This window comes from Macaca mulatta, chromosome 3 (assembly GCF_049350105.2).
Source record: "Macaca mulatta isolate MMU2019108-1 chromosome 3, T2T-MMU8v2.0, whole genome shotgun sequence".
NCBI lineage: Eukaryota > Metazoa > Chordata > Mammalia > Primates > Cercopithecidae > Macaca > Macaca mulatta.
In genome coordinates, this window is record NC_133408.1 from 90,175,609 (window position 1) to 90,195,521 (window position 19,913).

The 19,913-nt window shown below is 37.7% G+C and overlaps 1 protein-coding gene across 4 annotated transcripts in view; it reads right to left on the reverse strand.

The window, feature by feature from the left end:
- Positions 1-19,913, reverse strand: part of STARD3NL (STARD3 N-terminal like) — a 53,449-nt gene that overhangs the window by 21,330 nt on the left and 12,206 nt on the right. For 2 of the 4 annotated variants that reach the window (XM_028844924.2, NM_001266168.1), the window contains 1 exon segment: positions 2,051-2,333. In XM_028844924.2, coding sequence (XP_028700757.1) covers positions 2,051-2,275 — 225 coding nt within the window. In that variant the 5' untranslated portion in view covers positions 2,276-2,333. 4 annotated transcript variants of the gene reach the window in all.

Here is a 19,913-nt window from a genome sequence, read left to right on the forward strand (position 1 = left end):
AGAAAACCGAAAGGAGGGAAATGAGAAGTGTGATCCCATGAACCCCACCACAGTTCTGCCCCATGACTTTCCTCATTTAATGGCACATAGTGATATAAGCAGCCAAAGCAATGAATGCCTGGACTTGCTGTTGACGTTAAAATGATTTTTAAGTGTGCCCCCTTAAAATTACTGCTGTGTTTCCTGGTGCATTTCTGGTCGGACACGGTGGCTCATGCCTATAATCTCAGCACTTCGGGAGGCTGAGGCAGGTGGATCATGAGGTCAGGAGATAGAGAACAGTGTGGAGAACATAGTGAAACCCTGTCTCTACTGAAAATACAAAAAAATTAGCAGAGCGTGATGGTGTGCACCTGCAGTCCCAGCTACTCTGGAGGCTGAGGCAAGAGAACTGCTTGAACCCGGGAGGTAGCAGTTGCAGTGAGCCAACATTATGCCACTGCACTCCAGCCTGGGTGACACAGCAAGACTCCATCTCAAAAAAAAAAAAAAGAGATGCATTTCCTTTTCATCTCTCATTACATAGCTATAGTTTTGAAAACATATTACTCCTTTAAAATATGCATTAAAATATTTTCTTTAATGTGCATATATAGAACAAATAGTAAAAAGAAACTCTAAATTACTATGTCATATCACTGGCCTGTCTGGTTATAAACAAAACTTAGGCATTCCCACAGTGCAAAATTAACAGAAGAAAAATCTGTAAACAGAAACTTAACAGTGGACTCATGTTCCACATCACTGTGATTATGGGATGAACATTATTTTCTAATGTAACTGCCTGCTTTCATAATGAGTTTAGGTCCTCTGTTAGGATTCATGAAGAAATTAAATGAGATTCAGTGACCCTAATTATTAAGTAATTAGAGTTTAGAATTGAAATTACTGCTATGAATTAGAATACTAATAAAAAATTAGGTTAAGATGTTCCTTCTTGCTGTTAAAAGACAAAATTTAAAATAATTTTCAAACAGGAATCAGCATCTTTTCACAACTTCTGTATTGTAACAAATTCTCATAAAGCATCTAGCACTGTGCCTAGCAAAGAGTAACCCCCTAAAAATAAACAACAACAGGGAATAATTAGTACTAACCAGGTCTTAGCAAACATTTCCTGGAAATAAATGAACTGCTGAAAATAGGAAAGCAGAGACTTTCTGCCTGTGAGGAAAACCTTCTGGAGGAGCTCACCTATTTGTCGGTAAGGAATGTAAACAATCAGAGCCAAGGCTTTGGGACGAAAACACATATACTGGGTTAAATAAAAAATATTAAATGAGTTTCATCTGTTTATTCTGATTTTTATTAATGCGGTAACTAGAGAATTTAAAATTACATATTTAATAGTTTGCATTATATTTCTATTGGACAGTACTGGTCTAGACAATTGGTTGGTAATACAGAATAACTGCATAAACCTCCGAATGTCTCCAGGACAACTTTTCTGGTGAAACATAAATAAGTAATCTCTTTGCAAGAAAGTAAAGAACAAACATATGCCAAATCTTAAATCTGGGAACTAGAAAAGTACACGAAACATCTAAAACATATTCCAAAAGCATCCTACATTTTCTGGAGGAAGGATGGGTAAACTTTTTCTGAAAAAGACTAGAGAATAAATATTTTTGCCTTTGTGGGTCAGAGGGTCTCTGTCACAACTATTCAACTGCAACTACTCAGTGCAAAGGCCAGCCATAAACAATATGTAAACAGATAGGCCTGGCTGTGTTCCAATAAAACTTTATTAAAACAGGTCTACTGAATTTGTCTTGCAGCCTATAGTTTGTCAACTCCTGTTACAGAGCAAAATACTAGCAATTCAAATTTCAAAATCCCAGACAACATGAGTTTTAAACTGACCACATTTGCCTTAAACAATAATACTAAAGTACAAGAAAGGTCCAAATCAGCAGAAGAACAGCAATGGCTTCATTTGGAAAAAGATGGAAATTACTAAATGAGACAAATGATAAGAAAAATGAACAAAAAAAACCCTGTTGTCTCTGGAAACACTTCTTAAAAAGTCATGAAAGAACCACCAACTTACATTTAACTCTATTATCCACAGTAACGTTACAAATAAGAGGTCAAAGGTGACAAACAAACAGAAAGTCCTCCTGACATCAGATATGCCTTTCTTTTCCCTTCCTTCATAGGACTCAATCCTGGCCATGAGTTGTGTGGGGTTGATGGAATGGATGTTGCGCAGAGAAGCATGGGAGCTCTGGCTCCCGGTGAGAGCGTTCTCCATGTCTTCTGGCAGGTGGTTCATCCTGGAGGAGGGTTACAGGAGCCTTTTTCCAACCTCACCATCCCTAAAGAGAAGACACCTTTGGGAAATAAAATAGAGACACCATGTTAAATCCAAGCTGACCAAATATAACTGTGTTACCCTCTCCACTGTGCAACTATTTCTCTAACTGAACAACAGAGTACCTTGACTGATTTATGTTTTCATGAAGACATAAAGAGAAAGAGAAATGAGAGCAAAACATAATGTTTTAGAGCAATACTACAAAACAGCTGTTGTAGCAAAGAATGGCAATAGAGAAGAAGCAAATTGACTAGGAAAGGGTGAAGAACAGGATGTTAGCTACAATTGAAAGCAGTGTTCCTGATGACCTGGAGCAAGCCTCTTGGTGAACAACTCATGCCGGTTACCTTTCTGTGCCAGGGAGAAAACCTCCACAGTCCTGTAAGTATAATTATGCATAGGCTAGAAAATCATTTACTGAAAGCTTTCCTGGAGCATGTAAGCAGAATGTGTAAATTAGCTATAAAAAAGCTTATTTCCAAGGCTGGGCAATACAGCAAGATCCTGTTTGTACAAAAAAGAAAAATTAGCTGTGCATGGCAGCACAAGCCTATAGTCCTAACTACTCAGGAGTGGCGTGGGAGGATCGCTTGAGCCCAGGAGTTGAGGTTATAGTGAGCTATGATCATACCACTGGACTCCAACGTGGGTAACAGAGCAAGACATTGCCTCAAACAAAAAAACAAAAACAAAACAAAAATCACACAAAAATCCTTACTTCCTAAGGAGGAATTTCTTTCCATCAAAAGTACCTTATAAACTAAAGTTAGCATTTCCCCATCCTCTCAATGAACAAGGATGTTTCCAGGCCTCTTCTTGGAAAAGAAGTGCACACTTCAAAAAGTTTAGCACCAGGCAAACCACCCAACCAATAATTACAGAAGGTATAGTTCTATACAGAGATGCAGGCCCCTCAAGACCAGAGAGCACTTTTATAATAAAAATAAAAGATGAGCAATCTAAATAATCTGATCTGCTTATGGATGGGACAAGGATATTAAACAAAGTGTGGTGCATGGTATGATTGTCAAGTAGTCAAGTTTCCTTTTCTGTAGGACCTCTCCCTGTGGGATTATATACTCCTGGCTCTACTGAACTCATATCTGTTCTTTAGTCATGAATGTGACATGTAAGTGGGCAGAAGTTCATATGCCACTTGTGTCCAGAGCCGGTGCATGAAGAGCCAGTATGTGGCTCACTACGTTCTCGTTTCTTTCTGCCACAATGACTGGCAATGTCCAGGTAAAGAAGAGGACTTTCAAAGCCTAGACTTTCAAATTCTATTCTTTCAAATAGAATTTAGAAACAGATGGCTGAGATTTCCCTAAGGCAATATGATCCTATTTGGTTTTATCATTCACTGTCCAGAACTTTTTCTCTTTACACTTGACCCTAATTTCTCTTCCTTTCTAATTCCTAATTCCACACTCAGGAATCAAAGTCTTTCTCATACTTTTTAACAATGTGGTGGTAAAATGGCACAGCATTTATGAAGGCAATTTGATTATATGAAATAAGTTACTTTAAAACATCCATACTTCTTGATCTTGTAACCCTAAATCTAAATGAGATTAACCAAGCTACAGACATTCAAAGCAAAAACTGATCTATGGCCTTAAAGGTCAGGTTAGTGATTATCTTCAAGAAAGAGGGAAGAAGCAGTGATTAGAAGGCAGAGGGTAGAGGACATATTTAGGGGACTTGGTAAAGTTCTGTTTCTTAACTTGAGTAGTGACAACATGGTTGTGTTCATTTAGTGATAATTTATTGATGTACACAGTAGTTTTAGTCATGTGTTAGCTCAGGAAAAATTCAAAATGCTATATAGTATATACATGTACACACAACTGAATAGTGTATATTATCTTTCAATAAAAATCCCTATTAAAAAACTTTATCATAAGGTATCTATAATAGTCTCAATTAGAAAACAACCTAAATAACTAATTAGAATAATTAGATAAATCACAGTATAGCCACAGTATAGTCACTAAAATAAATGTTTATGAAGCATTTGTAATGACTTAAAAATGCCTGGGTTATGATAACTAAATTAAAAATCGAATACTAGGCCTGGTGGGGTGGCTCATGCCCGTAATCCCAGCACTTTAGGAGGCCAAGGCGGCGGATCCCGAGATCAGGAGATCGAGACCATCCTGGCTAATATGGTGAAACCCCGTCTCTACTAAAAATACAAAAAATTAGCCAGGCGTGGTGGTAGGCGCCTATAGTCCCAGCTACTCGGGAGGCTGAGGCAGGAAAATGGCATGAACCCGGGAGGTGGAGGTTGCAGTGAGCTGAGATCATGCCACTGCACTCCAGCCTGGGCGGCAGAGCAAGACTCTGCCTCAAAAAAAAAAAAAATCGAATACTAAATGGAATACACACACATATAGTATGTTCAGAACTCTGTAAAATAAACCCAAACCGAATTCTTATAGGAATGCACCTATGAAATATATCAGATATTACCAATGATTCTCTCTGACTGATGAGATTATATTTTCCCCCTCCTTTGGCCTTTTTCACACTTTTTGCACGTGTTATATGTTTACAAAGAGAGGCACTAAATTCAAACATCACTCTGTCGGGGTTCTGGACAGATGTCCTCAGAACCCTAAGCAGACTTTCCCTTTCTTTTCTGCTGATCCAGGCAACATTAGGTAATGTGTCTCATTCAATTTGTTTCCTCAGAGTCAGCAAATCAGCAAAGCATTTTGAAAAACTCAGTAAGAAGCCACTTAAGTGTTTAGTAAAAGGAAAGAAAATATTAAGCTCCCAAATTGAAAGCATTCTTATATAATTTCTGTCTTTTTTTTTTTTTTGAGACGGAGTCTCGCTGTGTCGCCCAGGCTGGAGTGCAGTGGCCGGATCTCAGCTCACTGCAAGCTCTGCCTCCCGGGTTTTTACGCCATTCTCCTGCCTCTCAGCCTCCCGAGTAGCTGGGACTACAGGCGCCCGCCACCTCGCCCAGCTAGTTTTTTGTATTTTTTAGTAGAGATGGGGTTTCACCGTGTTAGCCAGGATGGTCTCGAACTCCTGACCTCGTGATCCGCCCGTCTCGGCCTCCCAAAGTGCTGGGATTACAGGCTTGAGCCACCGCGCCCGGCCTAATTTCTGTCTTAATGAGATCAATGCCACCCTAGTGGAAGGCATAGCAACGGCATATTCCCCAGTAGCAGCTCTTAACACAAAGCTTGCAAGGCACTACCACCTGTCAGACTTCTAGGAGTTAATTCTGAAACAATAAGTAAATATGAATGTAATTAATACATCTTTTGTGATGAAACACACATTTTAAGTTTAAGAAAACAGCTGAGGCCGGGCGCAGTGGCTCATACCTATAATCCCAGCACTTTGGGAGGCCGAGGCAGGCGGATCACTTGAGGCCAGGAGTTCAAGACCAGCCTGGTCAACATGGCGAAACCCCGTCTCTATCAAAGGGAGCGGGAGCGGTGGTGCACACCTGTAGTCCCAGCTACTTGGGAGGCTGAGGCAGGAGAATTGCTTGAACCTGGAGGCAGAGGCTGCAGTGAGCTGAGATCGTGCCACTGCACTCCAGCCTGGGCGACAGAGTGAGACTGTCTCAAAACAAAACAAACAAAAAAAAGAAATCTGGATGAATGAGTACAGACATATTTTTGCAACAATATATCCTACATTATGATAAAGCAACTCAGATAATTCTAAGCCAGTCTAATAATTAGCAGCTATATTTAAAAATCAATTTAAATTATTAAATTCACTAATATGTGAACAGAAAATTGAACAAATTCAAAATTCAAACTGAGGACCGATTTTAGGAGGAAGAGCATTTTCAAGGAAATTAAATCATTTTCTTAGTTTCACTCCTTTTTCCTTCCACAAACGCACTTCTTGTGGATAAAAAAGATTAATAAAGAAACATACAACCCTAGAAATCTGAGATACATTTCAAAACAAAATATGATATTAAATACACAATGGAATACATATGGCTTGGGAAATGAGAATCATTACACGATTTTTCATATGTGTATGTGTAACTGCTAATTAGCAAGAATTTATAGATACTTTCACCTCAATAAAAAAAAAGTTACACAAAGCACAGACATCTCTAAGCAGACTGGCTCTAATCAAACTGATCTTTCTCTGGGAAAGAGGGAAGTTGTAAAAAGGCAAGCGAGCTTGCTTTTCTTTTTCTTTCTGATTTACCTACTTAATCCAGTGAATTAACTGGTCTAGATGAAACCAATGACAAGGTTAATCTCCATTAGGTTATGAAAACACACAGTTCAGACTTCTAGAATTAATTTTTTGAGTGAAACTTTTACTCAAAAACAGAAAAATAAGAGAAGAAGGGTGCTTAGTTTGAGGGACTCATGTTAAAAACATACTATTCGAACTCAGAAACATTTGGCCATCTTTGTCCTCTATCTCCCTTACTGCTGGTGAAACTGACTAACAGTCACATATGGCCTCTTGCAGCACACAACAGCAGGTCAACAAATTTGACAGCTTCTTCTCCCCATGCCCCCAAAAAACAATTACTCCTGACTGATAATATATTTGGGGGATTGGTAAGGGCCTGTGGGCTGGTGGGAAAAGAGAGCTCAAGAATCTTTCTTACTCCCACAAAGCAGACTGTAAACTGGAAAATTTGGGAAGCACTGGTGAAAAATACTAAGGAAATGTCAGCTAATTTATGCTCTGTAGGAAACTCTTGGTTTCTGCATTATTGGCCCTTATAATAAGACTGAATTTTTTTTTCTGTGACTCATTTCATTGGGATAAACTTGAGTTAAAGATATTCTAAATACAAGTGTATTTGAGTTAATATACTAGATATACTTCTAAATGTTTTTAAGGAACTCAGGCTTAACACATAGAATGTTTAGCTTGAGTTCCTTAAAAAATATATAGGTTAAATGAGTATAACAAATAGTGGAAAAGGGAAGAACGAGAAGCACTGCACTAGCTTCTTCACAAGCCTTGAAGCGACACAGCAGGTTAAGGGCTGTGATACATTTCCAGATGGGTGAAATGGAGAAACCATGCCTCAGAGCAGTCTCGGGTGGGGGCTTTGAGGGGAACAGTGGGGAGGACTACATCTACCCAGCTGCTTCTTGTTGCCTATTTCCACCTGTCAAACTCCTCCTGACAGTGAGCCAACTCTATTAAACTTCTAGTTGCTTCATCTGGCCAAAGCAGTCTCTCTTAAAACCAGATTACACATTCCTGGGTATGACATTTCATTCGAGTCTTGAGGGAAGACACGAAAACTGGGTGTGGGACTGGCTAGCCTAGGTGCTGGAACCCCACAGACTAGAGTAGAGCTGCTTGCCCAGCAAAGCCAGTGGCTGCAGGTTCTTGAGGCAATGCCAAAAGAGGCTGAGAAAGCGCAGAAAACGTGTCATGGGATTTTCACATGCAATAAAGTTCTGAATTTTTGGTGTGCATATGTACCAATATCACATGTAGATCTTGGTTAATCCTCAATACCTGATCCATGTGATTCTGACACTCATTGAGAAAGACAGCTTCCTTTTAATGAGTAAAGAGAATGATCATTCCTTAAAGCTGCTTTCCACTGTCTGATTATTGGATTTCACCCTAACCATACCCTTCAGAAAGCTGAAGTACAGTTGAGTTCCTTCAGAGACACTTTTCTGAACGCTCCCCATATTCCAACCAGATACATTTCCCCCAAGCTCCCCTAATCTGTGGATGTGACACTTAATGGTACTGCTTACCACAATAGGCCTTAATTATCCACTTTGCTGCCTCTCCCACTAAGTAGTATATTCCTTAAAGGCTCTGAAAATGACCACAGCACATGACAGACAGCAGGAACAGAACAAATATCAACTGTATAAATTCTATCTAGCATCTAGCACAGATATTAGCAGAGAGTAGGCTATCAGCAATCTCTGTTGAATTCAGGAGATTACAACTGTTTGTTTTTGTTTCTGAGGAAGAGCTTGGGTATTTTTCCAGATGTCATTTCAGAATTATTAAATATTCAATCCGGAGTACTGAGATCCTCTCTGGGGTTGGCTTAAGGAAAGCCATACCTCTCTAAAGAGGGTGCTAAGTATTGATTAGCTGTATACACAGGAAGCTAAATCTGCAATTCAGAATTTATCCCAACTGTGTGGGAAGTATGGGAGTGAAGAATTAGAAAATAAAGAAAAACATATGGGTGAGAAGATGAGAATCCCCTTTGGTTGTTTTTTGAAAAAGAGACTGATGTCTTGTTTTATACCAATGTGTAATTATCCTCCTCTATACTATAGTATCAGTCAGCTATTTCTATTTATGCTACATTAACAAATCACTAAACACTCAATGGCTGAAAGTAACCCACATTTATGTTCAAGCTCACAGGTCTGTACGCTGCCTGAATTTCACCTGATCTAGGCCGCACCTCATGATGGGTACAGAGCCGGGTTGAAACATCAGCTCCATCTGCTTCCCACACAGAAGTGACACTACCCAGACGGTGGACAGCAGCTGCCGTGGAGAACGAGCTACCACTGCTTGCATTTTACAGGAGCCCCACAATCTCTCAGCCTTCCTAGGAGGAGAAGAGAGAGACTGTGCACCTCCTGTTGACAGCCCGAAGCCAAGTCTCTCAACCCAACCACCCCGCCTTCTCAGCACTACTTAAGGCAGCAGCCAGGACACTGTATGTTTTCTTCCAAAGAATGTTGGAATAACAGACATTAAAAATATTTAATTTAGAAAGGCTTTAGTCATCATCTTAGCAAAAGTCTTTGGAGATGATTTGGCTTAGAGACACGTTTTCTTGGTCTTGAACAGTGTTTCTTAAGATACTGACTTAACTGCTAACATTTTAATTACTTTTTCCCCAGACTTCTAGCTTCTTTGAAAAGTCAAAAGATATAGAATCATCAGGCCTGCATTCTCTTACCATGATGATAAAGCCAAGCTGCTGACCACTTTAAGTGGGGCACACACTCTCCAGTTGGCCTCAATCTTCACCTAGCATGGAGGCAACTGACTTTGCCAGCCTGATCTTTCTGACTCTTCTTACAGGCAAAAACGGTGGGGCCTACATGGATCCATCTAAGAGATATTTCAAGGTGGTGTATAGTTATGATTCAAACTTGGTTCTTTCCTTTCCATCATCCTGCCTTACCCCAGATTCATAGAAGGAAGTGGGAGATACATCAAGAAGTGTTCACATGGTGTGCGACATACAGTCATGCAATTTGAGAGTCCCAAAGCACAGACTGCCATGGCTGTGCCTACTGTATCCTGGGACTGGGTGTCCTTGGAAGCAAGAAGCAGCCTGAGCTGGCTGTCTTGCAAGGCCCCCCACTGTTATGAGACCTGGTTAATGACACAGAAGTCCTGTTTAGAGTCCTCACCTTCCCTTCCGAGGTGAAGCAGCTAGAAGTAGGATATGAGAACAGTGAGTGAATAACCTGACATTTATATACTTACCTTGCTAGTATGAGAAAGAGGCCTGAAAAAACACAGATGCTTTAAAAATAAGCATGCATAGAGAAGAGAGAGATGTGGGGCAGAAGCTAATCCAGAATACTAAAAACATAGCAAGACAGAGTCACCTTCATATTCTAAAGGCACCCATGTGACATGAGGAACATTATGGCATGCTAACAAGACCTGGAAAATTGATGTGTAAAATTTAACCTGTAATTCAAAATTTGGTAAAATAAAAAGTTCTGCTTAATGTCTGCCTATATGAGCCTGTCTAAATTTTGAAAACACTTCAAAAATGGTTTGTAGATAAGATATTCTTAAAAAAAGAAACAAGTGGCTGGGCACAGTGGCTCACAAATATAATCCTGGCACTTTGGGAGGCTGAGTAGTTTGAGAGTAGCCTGGGCAACAGAGTGAGTCCTCATCTCTTCAAAATATTTAAAAATTAGCTCGCCATGGCAGTGTAGACTTGTAATCTTAGCTACTCGGGAGGCTGAGGCAAGAGAATCACCCGAGCCCAGAAGTTCCAGCCTGCAGTGAGCTTAAGATTATGTGTACTCTAGCTTGGGAGACAGAGCAACACCCTGAAAGAAAAAAAAAAAAAAGAAAGAAAGAAAGAAAGAAAGAGAAAGAGAGATGGAAAGAGAGAAAGAGAGAGAGAAGGAGAGAAAGAGAAGAAAGAAAACGTAATGCTATCCCACAGGATGAGAAATTCATAGGGAAAGGACTGGCAGGGGGCAAGGTTAGGGAGTTGATGCATGTGTGTGACACTCCAGCCTCCTGAATCTGAGAACTTTCACCACGAAGCTCTACAGGAAAAGTTTCATAAAGCCAAAAGCAAACAAATCTTTCTTTGGCAAACTGCCCATTACATTTACATTGACATTTCAAAGCAGCCTTGTTTTCCTGTGTGCCATATATGCTCCCTATTAAATACAATGTCCAGAAAAAAAAAAAAAGGTGTTTAAAAATTAAATCTAGTAGCCCCAATTTTAAAAATGTTTTTTCTAAAAATTTATTCTCATAAATTACATCCAAATTAACAGCTGAGGCAACAGAAAGCTACTATATAGAGAAATATGGGTAGAAACCAGTCATCCCAAAATAATATGTGAAAAATTCTATAAAGCATTTAAATAAACTCACCCAGCCAATTATTTGGTATTACTTCAAATTAAAAAATATTTTTGGAGTCAAATAATCAAATTTTGTCATCAAATTCCTAATGTGCCAAGTGAAAATGAGTGAAATGTTTAAAAAAGAAATAGAAAAAAAGAGGTTTATGTATGAAACTCTACAAAGCATTCCACAGATACACATGATCAGTTCTACAATGGGGAAAAATTTTGAAACAAAGTAATACTGAGAGTTACCCTATTAAATCAACACATAATGAATCAAAGTAGATGTGCTGGATCCTTAAAGAAACAAAATAGCTCACAAGCCAACCAATGAGAACAAGCTGACAGGCACATGCTCAAGTCTAAAGAGGAGAAGAGGCAATGTGCCCATCAGAAAGAAGATGGGTCAGCCAGGAAAACACAGGAAAAGGAGTGTCACAATCCAATGTGACACTCCATCAAGCATCTCCCATCCATTGGCCAAGTAATTCCTATAATTAATTGACAACGATTTAATTTAATAATCTTCTGCATACCTCCCACATCCTTTTTCTAATTCCATGTTTCTGATTAAGATGTAATATTTTATGTAAGGAAACAACAAGCTGGTCAGGTTGAAGCAAACATTCAGTCCACATGGCAGTTAAGGTGTTCACTGCAGACACTGAGACGTGAGCCTACTCATGCAAGGCAAAGCCACTTGCAACTGAGTTCTTTAAGCTGCTGACTAATCAAGTTTCTCAGTTAACAACGCGAAGGTCTGGGTTCAAACACGAATAAGGTCACCAGTGTGATAACACTGAGTAGTTTTTTGGGAGATGGAGTCTAGATGTGTTTCTAATAACCTACACTGGCACCATCAGCTACAAACTGCTCTTTGGGAACTTCTAGAGAGATTATTCGGACACAATCTAAATGATGGATAGCTATCACAAAATACTGACACATTCTGTACATGGTATGCAAGTAGTAATTCCAAAAAAGAATTGTAGAAAGGTTGTATCATCACTCAGATATTCCCCCAGTATCTCTTTATAAACTTACAGGTAATTATCAATAATTTTCCATAACTGGCATTATTAAGTGGACTACAGTTAGCAAGCTCAAAGCAAAGCTAGAATCACTGAACTTGACTATACAATAATAATACTACACTTGTTTATTCTGACTTGCATGTATTTGGGTATGATTACTAATTCATACCCAATAAAAGTCAGAGGAGGTTCACAGCTCACACAAAGGCTTTTAATAAGTCCACAATAACTCAAGGTGCATAATTAAGCTCTGAAAATTCTGACATATACTCTTTCAACTCAGCAAGTATGGTTAACACTGGGATTTTTAAAAACTGAGAAGTGTGACCGGGCACAGTGGCTCACACCTGTAATCCCAGCATTTTGAGAGGCCGAGGCAAGTGGATCACATGGGGTCAGGAGTGTGAGACCAGCTTGGCCAACATGGTAAAACCCCGTTTCTACTAAAAATATAAAAATTGGCCAGGCGTGCTAATGCACGCCTGTAGTCCCAGTTACTCAGGAGGCTGAGGCAGGAGAATCACTTGAACAGGGAGGTGGAGGTTGCAGTGAGCCGAGACTGCGCCACTGCACTCCAGCCTGGTCGACAAAGTGAGGCTCACTCCAAATATATATATATTATATATATATATATATAAATATATATATATATTTTATATATATAAATATATATATATATTTTATATATATATATATAAAATTAGGCTTAATATTCACCACTCAGTATCAGTGTATGCTTTATGTGAAAGAACAGAGATACAAAATGTTCTTAAAACAAAAAAAAAGGCAAATGCTATGTAAATGGAAGATTATAATAACAATGAAAGGTTTTGACATTTACTTGTTTAGCCTATTTGATATTTTAATGATATGAATACAGATTATTTCAATACTATAATTAAAATTTTTAAAACAGATAATTATTTTAACTCCACAGTCATAGACTATATACTATGTTGAGGAGGTAAGCCATATTTATAAAATTGGTAACAAAACTAGACCACCAAAAAACACGTAATAAATCTTGCAATAAGGAACTCTATAGAGAATGAGCAGTGCCGTAAAATAGACTTCCATAACATAGTACTATTTTCTAAAATAACATTGGGGTAAAAATACTTAAAAAGTAAAACAAACTATTGGAAAAAAAATGACAGTAAAAACAGTGGAAAGCTGTAAACTTGGGCTTACTATCAAAATCATTACCTTAAAGTAATTTAATTACTTTTAAAATAAAAAATAAAATAAAATAATTAGGCATGTAAATAATAAAGTTAGAAAGCTGTAACTATTCTATATGGAAAAGGATAGAAAATAAAAAAGAAAAACAATGAATACAATTAGTAAATCCAAAAGGAGAATGATAACTGTTGCAAGCTGGGGAGTGGGAAAAACGTGATTCTTTATAACAAAAACTCTACTTTTGCACTGGATGAACACTTCATAAACAAATTTAAAATATACAGATAAACTCAGTGATCAGTCCTTTAAGAGGGCATATGTAAAGTACTAATACAGGGAGTACTCATAAAGGAATACAAGTACCACTAAAGAAGAGGTCACTTTCGAAGTATAAGTAATATTTTAATTTCATTGAAAACCATAACTAAAGTCAATACTCTGGAAATAAATAAAATACTCTGGAAATAAATAAAAATAAAGTACTAATACAGGGAGTACTCATAAAGGAATACAAGTACCACTAAAGAAGAGGTCACTTTCGAAGTATAAGTAATATTTTAATTTCATTGAAAACCATAACTAAAGTCAATACTCTGGAAATAAATTACACTAAGAAGAAGCAAATGACCTGAATAGAATAAACCATTCCAGAAAAAGAATATTGAAAAAGCAAAAAATAATTATCTAGCAAAGGGACTGGAGTCAGACAGTTTTATAGGCATTTCAATATTTGAAATAAAAGACAAAATCCTACATATTGATTCAGAATGTTAAAAAGGAAAGTTATTCTATTATTAAATAAAGCTAGGATAATACTGACATTATCTGAACAAGAACATGTAACAACACAAGAATATGAAAGGCTGTAACATACAACAGGACAAAAGTATAAACTAACTCCACATATTAATATAACATAATTATCTATTACATAACATTATATACCATATATTAACATAATAACAAAATCAATAGAGCTTCCTTACACCGGGACTTATTGTGTCTAGACACAATGCTGAGTACTTAAGACACATTATGTCACTTAAACCTCAGAACAGCTCCCACAAGTAGAACAAACATATCACAGCTTATTCCTAAAACCTCACATAATTCAAAACACATATAGATAAAAACTAATCCCGGCTGGGCACGCTGGCCACGCCTGTAATCCCAGTACTTTGGAAGGCCGAGGCGGGTGGATCCTGAGGTCAGGAGATCAAGACCATCCTGGCTAACACGGTGAAATCCTGTCTCTACTAAAAATATAAAAAATTAGCCGGGCGTGGTGGCGGGCGCCTGTAGTCCCAGCTTCTTGGGAGGCTGAAGCAGGAGAATGGCGTGAACCCGGGCGGTGGAGCTTGCAGTGAGCTGAGATCGTGCCACCGCACTCCAGCCTGGGCAACAGAGCGAGACTCCGTCTCAAAACAAAAAAAAAACAACAACAACAAAACTAATCCTAATAGGAGAAGAGACCATTTCTGTTTACTCATTAAAACATTTCACTGCATTTCAAAAGCATGCACCAACACAACTTACAATTCATTTGGGCCAAAAGCTTTGAAATTATGTACATTTTGACTGGTTTTAAATTGGAGGCAGGTGGCGGGGGGAACTTGCATAATTTCAAACTTTGTAGGACAACTCTTCATTTCCAAGTAGATATCTGTTTCACTCTCTTAAAATGTGGCTCTCTAAGTCTCTTATTCTGAAAGAGACATAGAGAAACACATAGAGAAGGATTTTGGGAAGAGCCATGGATAAACACATCCCTGACATTAAAAAAACAACAATGTAAGCTGAAAGAAAAGTAGAAACTAACAGTTGGCCTCAGGAGACAAGGAGAAACAAACAGGAGAGGGGTGTGTGCCCAATCTTCAGAGGCTATATGTGTGGAAAGAGAGCACAGACTTTTATTTATCAGTGGAAGCCAGAAATCTGAATTGTAACAGGAAATTTTCCGAATATTAAACATTAGTTCAATTTTTTAAAAAAGCACTTAGTCGACAGCAGCAGATTTTTTAGAGAAGCCAATTAAATTTATGAGATCATTTATTAAATGGTTTCTTGGGACCTTCATTCAGGTAGAGCTCAAACTCTTTAATTTTGCCTAACCTAACACTGGCCTACGTCTCCACAACCACTTCACCATGGTAAAAAAATCACAAGCAGTTCCCTAAAGACATTATGTTCTCACAAACCTCTGCTTGCATTTTTCTCTCCAGTAAGCACCTCGAGTGCCACTCTCCTTATCTCTAAAGTTCTGACCCATTTGATAAGCCTTGATTCAAAGCCCATTTTCTCAGGGAAACCTTTGTTTCCTCTTACTCTTCTAAAGTTCTCTGCCCCATCAGAGAAAAGTGTACACAGACCTCTATTATTACATCTATCATGCTGCATCAAGATTACTTTTGCTCTTCCATTTAAAAAAGCAAGCAAGCAAACAACAACAACAAAACTTTGTTAACAAGAGCTTACTTTTATGACTTTGTGATTCATATATTTACCACTTCCTTCAATCTGGGAGAGTGGGAGAAGAAATTAGACACAGAAAGAGAGAGAGAAAGAAAAAAAAAGAAAGGGCAGCCATTTAAAATAGCATCAAAAACAAAACACTAAGGAATAAATTTAATAAAAGATATGCAATATCGTAAAACTGAAAGCTACATAATACTGCTGAGAGAAATGGAAGTAGTTGAAAATAAATTGTGAGATATACCATGTTCATGGATTGGAAGAATTCATATTGTTAAGATATCAATTCTCCCCAAACTGATCTACAGATTCAACTCAATTCCAATCATAATCCCACCATGCCTTTTTTTTTTTTAATAGAAACTGACTGACAAGCTAATTCTAAAATGTATATAAAATGCAAAGAAATAAGCCTGTCCAAAGCAATCTGGAAGAAGAACAAAAATAGAAGACACATTACCTAGCTTAAAGACTTTCCGTAAAGCTTCAGTAATCAAAACAGTATGGTACCAGCATAAGAATAAACAAATAGGTCAATAGAACATAACAGATAAACATATAAACATATAACATATAAACATATAACATATAAACAGATAAACATATAACATATAAACAGGTCCAGACATATATGGTCACTTCAATTTTGACAAAGCTGTCAAAGTAATCCAATGGTGAAAATAAAGTGTGTTTTCTGCAAACAATGCAGAAAACAACCGGATATTAAAACTGAAAGGAACTTCAAACCCTAACTCACACCAGGTAAAAAATAATTTAAGATGATTTACAGACCTAAACATAAAAATTAAAAACACAAAGCTTTAGAAGAATGTGTAGGACAATTTTTTTGCAATCTTTTTTGCAAAGATTTCTTAAAGAAGACACAAAAAGTTATAACCTTTAAAAAAATTGTGTAGGCTGTCATGAAGGGGCTCCCCCTGGTCCATTTGGGACAACTTGAACATAAAAATGAATAATGACAGTAATGTTGGAATTTACATTGGACGAATTTAAAAATTCCATGAGTCCACAGTAATATTGTAAATAAAAGACAGATGGCATGGGAAGAGTTCTTCTATAAAGAAAAAAGTCAGATAAAAATGTAAAAGGAATAATAAAATTAGAAAAATCAATGGTTTGCAACTCCCAGAGTAGTAACAGATTCAGGCAAGGACCATTATGGACACCAGCAATTATTAAAAGGTTGTTGGGGCATATGATATTATAGTTTCAAAGTAGCATCTCTCAGATTATTTAATAATTTCATTGGGGATGATACGCTTTTACAGTGGAGAGATCTGGCAGTCACCACCTGAACCAAGTAATCAAACAGCATCAATACTAAAGCAAGCTGGCATTACCTGCCTTCTGATATGTTGCAATAAGAACTATATAACATCAATTATGATAAATCCTTGTCAGAAGTTTTACTTGAATTTAGTCATTAAAAAAAATAAATAAACAGTATATGGGACATTCTACAAGTCAACTATCCTGGACTCTTCAGAGAAGTCAATGTGGTGAAAAACAAAAATAAAAAGGATAGTGGTGTGAATACTCTTCAAATAGAAAAGAGCATAAAGAGACACGAGCATCGAACGCAATGCACAAGCCTAGAATGAATCTTGAATTAAAAAACAAAAGCCACAAAAGACAATTGGAGAATTGATTACAGTTAGGAGAATGCCCTTATTCTTAGGAGATGCACACTGAAGTACTAAAGGATAAGTGTCATCATGTATGCAACTTACTTCTGATTCACTTGGAAAAAAACTTATTTCTGATTTATTTGGAAAAACGTAAACACATAAGGCTGTTTTGAGATGGCACTGCTGTGTCTGTACCTGTCTATCTATACACAGTATATACACACATACACACAGTATGAATACATTTAAACATAAGATGCATATAGTATACATATACGTATGTAACATATGTATGTGCCATAATCCCCCTCCCCAACCTTATCTGCAGTTTCCTTTTCCAGTTTCAGTTACCTGTGGTCAACTGCTTGAACTACAAAAATACTACATAGAAAATTCCAGAAATAAACGTTCATGAGTTTTAAATTGTGTGTCATTATGAGTGGCGTGATGAAATCTCCCACTATTTCACTCCATCCCACCCAGAACATGAATCACCCCTTTGTCCAGAATAGCCACATCATATGTGTTATCCGCCCATTATTGCATAAGTAAAATCAAAATGTTTATAGGGTTTTGGTTTATAGGGGTGTGGTTTCAGGCATCCCCTGGGGGGGCTTGAAATGTACTGTACATGGATAAGAGGTAACTACTGTATAGCAAAGAAAGCAAAGGCAAATTTTCATGGCAAAAAAATCATGAGACCAACTTTGCTCTTAAGTATGTGCTACACTTACAGGCAAAGAGAAACCAAACATCCTCAAAAACCTCTTAAATCATGCTATAACACAGAATGCATATGAATTTTGTACATGTACCTTTGTATAACAATTCTTACCTACACAACAGTTTGAGTTGCACTAATAGACTTAAAAGAAAACCCATATAAGAATTCCGGACACTCAAATCATTCTGCCCTTAATACAACCATCAAATTACCGAAACACAAATGGAGATATTTAAAGGCTTCTAAAGTGTGCGTGACTATAGATAGAAGTCATTCTATTTTCATTTTGAGCCAATGTCACTTATATAACTGAAAATGGTCTTTTATTATTGCTGCTGTTATAAGATGTATGTGAGAGTGGAGTCACATCATCCAATGGTTCAGGGTCTAAAGTTTGCTCAGGTCTTTAGTAAAAATGTGTATAACATACACCACAAGCTTTTACAAGCCAAGTTTGTTGTAACTTGGCTTCAAAATGAACAAACAAATGAACAAACTTCATTTGTTCCCTGCACTAGAACTCAGGGACCCCTGGGGAAAGAGAGATCTTTTACAAAGCACCACCTACCAAGGCTCGGACACACCATGTGTTATTTAATTCACATGGCTGACTTATTACACTAGGACGCACATTTCAACTGCACTTCCTTCTGCTCCTCTCCTTACTTTTCTTTATGAATTTCGACAGCCCAACTCCATGGTAACATCTTTATATATTATCTCCATGGTGTTATTCTTAATCTTTATTTTCTAGGCCTCGTATTTTCCAGTGTCATTTACTTTCCTTTGGGATGTAATTAATGCTTTCATTCCGTCTTAATAAATCTGCTTACTCGTGAATGCTTTGTGTTCTGCCCTCTTCCCACACACACACATCCAAGGCTGCCTGCTAAAGTTTGGTCTTCGTTTTGTAGTCTTGTCTCATTCAATGATTTCTGTTACCATCAGCAGATAAAAGTAATTGTGTGCACATAACAGAACTTAACCTTTCAACAATCTGCTTTAAGACTCAGATTTATTTAGAAATTAACATCAATGACTTAGAAAACTTAAAGGGGAAAAACACATGTCATAGTGCTTTTAAGTCACTCCTCTGGCAGACATTAATCTATCTCCTGAACTCCAACTGTCTTTTAAAGCAACATAATTTCTGTGTGATCTATTTCCTATAGGAATATTAAAAATATTACTAAACTTTCATTTGACACAGTGCAGAGAGAAATATTAAGATTTAAAGATGGCTGGGTAAACGCGTATCAATGTTTTCATAATTTACGAGACAAACCTAAAATAGACATTGAGAAGCTGAATCTGGACGTGAACTACATGGTTTCAGAACTGCACTTGATAATGTTTGCAAATTCAAAGTTTGCCAAGAATATACCACATCTACTACATTCACCCACAAATATGTTTGAGCACTAAAATTGTGTCAGGTCTTCTTCTGAGCACTCCCATGGTGATTAACAAAACATCTATCCTCACATAGTTTACCTTCTTGAGGAAGCGGATGGAAGACAAAGTAGGGCTGGAAATATTGTCATTTTAAACTGAGAGGTCAAGATGATTTCATTGAGCAGGCGGCATCTGAGCAACAACTAGCAGGAGATAAGGGAGAAATGCCAGGTAGATATGAGGAAAGACACTTCAGATAGAGGGAAGAACAGGGGCAAAAGTTCTGAGGAGGGGTGGAGATGGTCACAGAGGAGTGCAGCCAGGTGGCCAGCGAGGCTGGAGCCAAGTGAGAGAGAGGAAGAACATCAGATGATGACAGATCAGTTAACAAAGGGCTGGGCCTTGTGTATGGGCCACTGTAAAGTCTTACTCTGAATGAGATGGGAAGACACTGGAAGATTTTCAGTAGAAGAGAAAAATAATGAGCTTAAGTTTTAACAGGCTCTCTGGCTGCTCTGCTGAAAAAAGCATAGACGTGGGGAAACCTGTTAGGAGACAGCGGCAATAATT